The 2,204-nt window shown below is 57.0% G+C and overlaps 1 protein-coding gene across 1 annotated transcript; it reads left to right on the plus strand.

Moving 5' to 3' along the window:
- LOC148924280 (Eukaryotic aspartyl protease family protein) lies at positions 1 to 1,662 on the plus strand. Its single transcript, XM_089058330.1, has one exon. It carries the CDS (start codon positions 99 to 101, stop codon positions 1,524 to 1,526), a length of 1,428 nt encoding a protein of 475 aa, XP_088914456.1. The 5' UTR covers positions 1 to 98; the 3' UTR covers positions 1,527 to 1,662.
- The last annotated feature ends 542 nt before the right edge of the window (positions 1,663 to 2,204 follow it).

Raw genomic sequence — 2,204 nt, forward strand, 5'->3', positions numbered from 1 at the left:
CCTCCTCATTCCATTCCCGATTCCTTGTCCATATTTCACAATTACATGAATCAACTCTCACTCCTCAATATCACTCTACTCTCCAATTGAACCATCAAATGGAACTCCTCTTTCTCCTCTCCTCCCTTCTCTTCCTCTCCCTCCAAGTCAGACATTGCCACTCCTCCCCATTCCTCCTCCCCCTCTCCCACTCCCTCTCTCCCTCCCTCTTCAACTCCACCCCTCACCTCCTCCACTCCACCTCCTCCCGCTCAGCCACCCGCTTCCGCCACCACCGCCACCGCCACCGCGTCTCCCTCCCCCTCTCCTCCGGCGCCGACTACACCCTCACCTTCTCCCTCGGCTCCCAATCCATCTCCCTCTACTTAGACACCGGAAGCGACGTCGTTTGGGTCCCTTGCCACCCCTTCGACTGCATCCTCTGCGAGGGCAAATACTCCCCCTCCTCCATCCCCTTCCCCTCCCCCCTCAACCTCTCCTCCGCCTCCCCTCTCCCCTGCAACTCCCCCCTCTGCTCCTCCGCCCACAACTCCCTCCCCTCCCCCCACCTCTGCGCCATCGCCAATTGCCCCCTCGAAACCATCGAAGTCGGTGACTGCCGCAAATTCCACTGCCCCTCTTTTTACTACGCCTACGGCGACGGCAGCCTCGTCGCCACCCTCTACCGCGACACCCTCTCCTCCTCCCCCTCCTTCACTCTCCCCAATTTCACCTTCGGCTGCGCCCACTCCGCCCTCGCCGAGCCCATCGGCGTCGCCGGATTCGGCCGCGGCCGCCTCTCTTTCCCGGCGCAGCTCGCCCGCACTTCGCCGGAGATCGCCAATTACTTCTCCTATTGCTTAATTGCCCACTCCTTCCACGCCCATCGCGTGTTGCAACCGAGCCCCCTCATCCTAGGCCGGCACGAGAAGAAAAAGAAGAAGAGACCGGACTCTGATGATGATGGTGAGACGGAAGAAGTTTTGTACAGTTACACACCGATGCTGTACAATCCGAGGCATCCCTACTTTTACTGCGTCGGATTGGAGGCGGTTTCGATCGGAAACGTCAAAATTCCGGCGCCGGAGAGCTTACGGCGGGTGGACCGGCGGGGCGACGGCGGGATGGTGGTGGACTCGGGGACGACGTTCACGATGCTGCCGCGGAAATTCTATCTCGCGGTGGTGGAGGAATTCGGACGGGGCGCGCGCCACCGCCGCGCGCGCGGCGTGGAGGAGCGGACGGGGCTGAGCCCGTGCTACTACGGGGAATCTTTTGAGGATATTCCGCGGGTGACGTGGCACTTCGGGGGGAATGCGACGGTGGAGATGCCGCGGGAGAATTACTTCTACGAGTTCGTGGACGGGGAGGCGAAGAAGAAGGTGGGGTGCGTGATGGTGATGGACGGCGGGGATGAAGGAGGAGGGCCGGCGGGGCTGCTGGGGAACTATCAGCAGCAGGGGTTTGAGGTGGTTTATGACTTGGAGGAGAAGCGCCTCGGCTTCGCTAAGCGCATGTGCGCTTCTTTGTGGGATTCGTTAAGTTAAAGAGGTCGGGTTCGGGTTCAGGTTTGTAGGGATTGGGTGGCTGTGCATGTAATGAAAAATTTGTAAATTTGTAAATTCCTAAACTATGGAACTATTGCTTTTCGAACTTTGATAAAAAAAACAAGATATGGGTCAATTGGTGCTCATGGTCCAATGTAGTACTATAATATCTTAAGATGAAACGAAAGGATAAAAGATTTCGACTTGTTTAGCAATACACAATGCTTTAAGAGCATCTCCAATGGTCGCTAGCAACCGGCTAGCCGATTCGCGGCGCTGGTCGATCGGCTAGTCGAACTATTGGAGGTGGCCAGCAGGAAATCGGCGAGCGGTCGGCGTGGGCTGGCCGATCGCTCGGCGCCGGCCGATGTGCTGGCCGCCATTGTGGCGGCCCGATCGGCCAGCGCCGAATTTTTTTTTTTTGTTTTTTTTTAAAACCTATATAAACGCGATTTTAGTTTCATTTTCATTTGCACCACTTGTTTTAACGAGTTTTCTCTCTCTCTAACTTTACTTTCTGTACAAGAGCATCATCGAGCGATGGATCACAACAACGAGTCCAGTCCAGCGACGAGTGGATCTCAGACTCCCACGGTACCTGTGGGATCTGGATGGGGCCAGATGGGCCCAGGGTTTAACGTCCCTTGGGGGCAGTTGATGGGGATGATGGCCGGTGCG

This window comes from Salvia hispanica, chromosome 5 (genome assembly GCF_029641045.1).
Source record: "Salvia hispanica isolate PSC_SH4W2 chromosome 5, Shi_PSC_v1, whole genome shotgun sequence".
In the NCBI taxonomy this organism is placed as follows: domain Eukaryota; kingdom Viridiplantae; phylum Streptophyta; class Magnoliopsida; order Lamiales; family Lamiaceae; genus Salvia; species Salvia hispanica.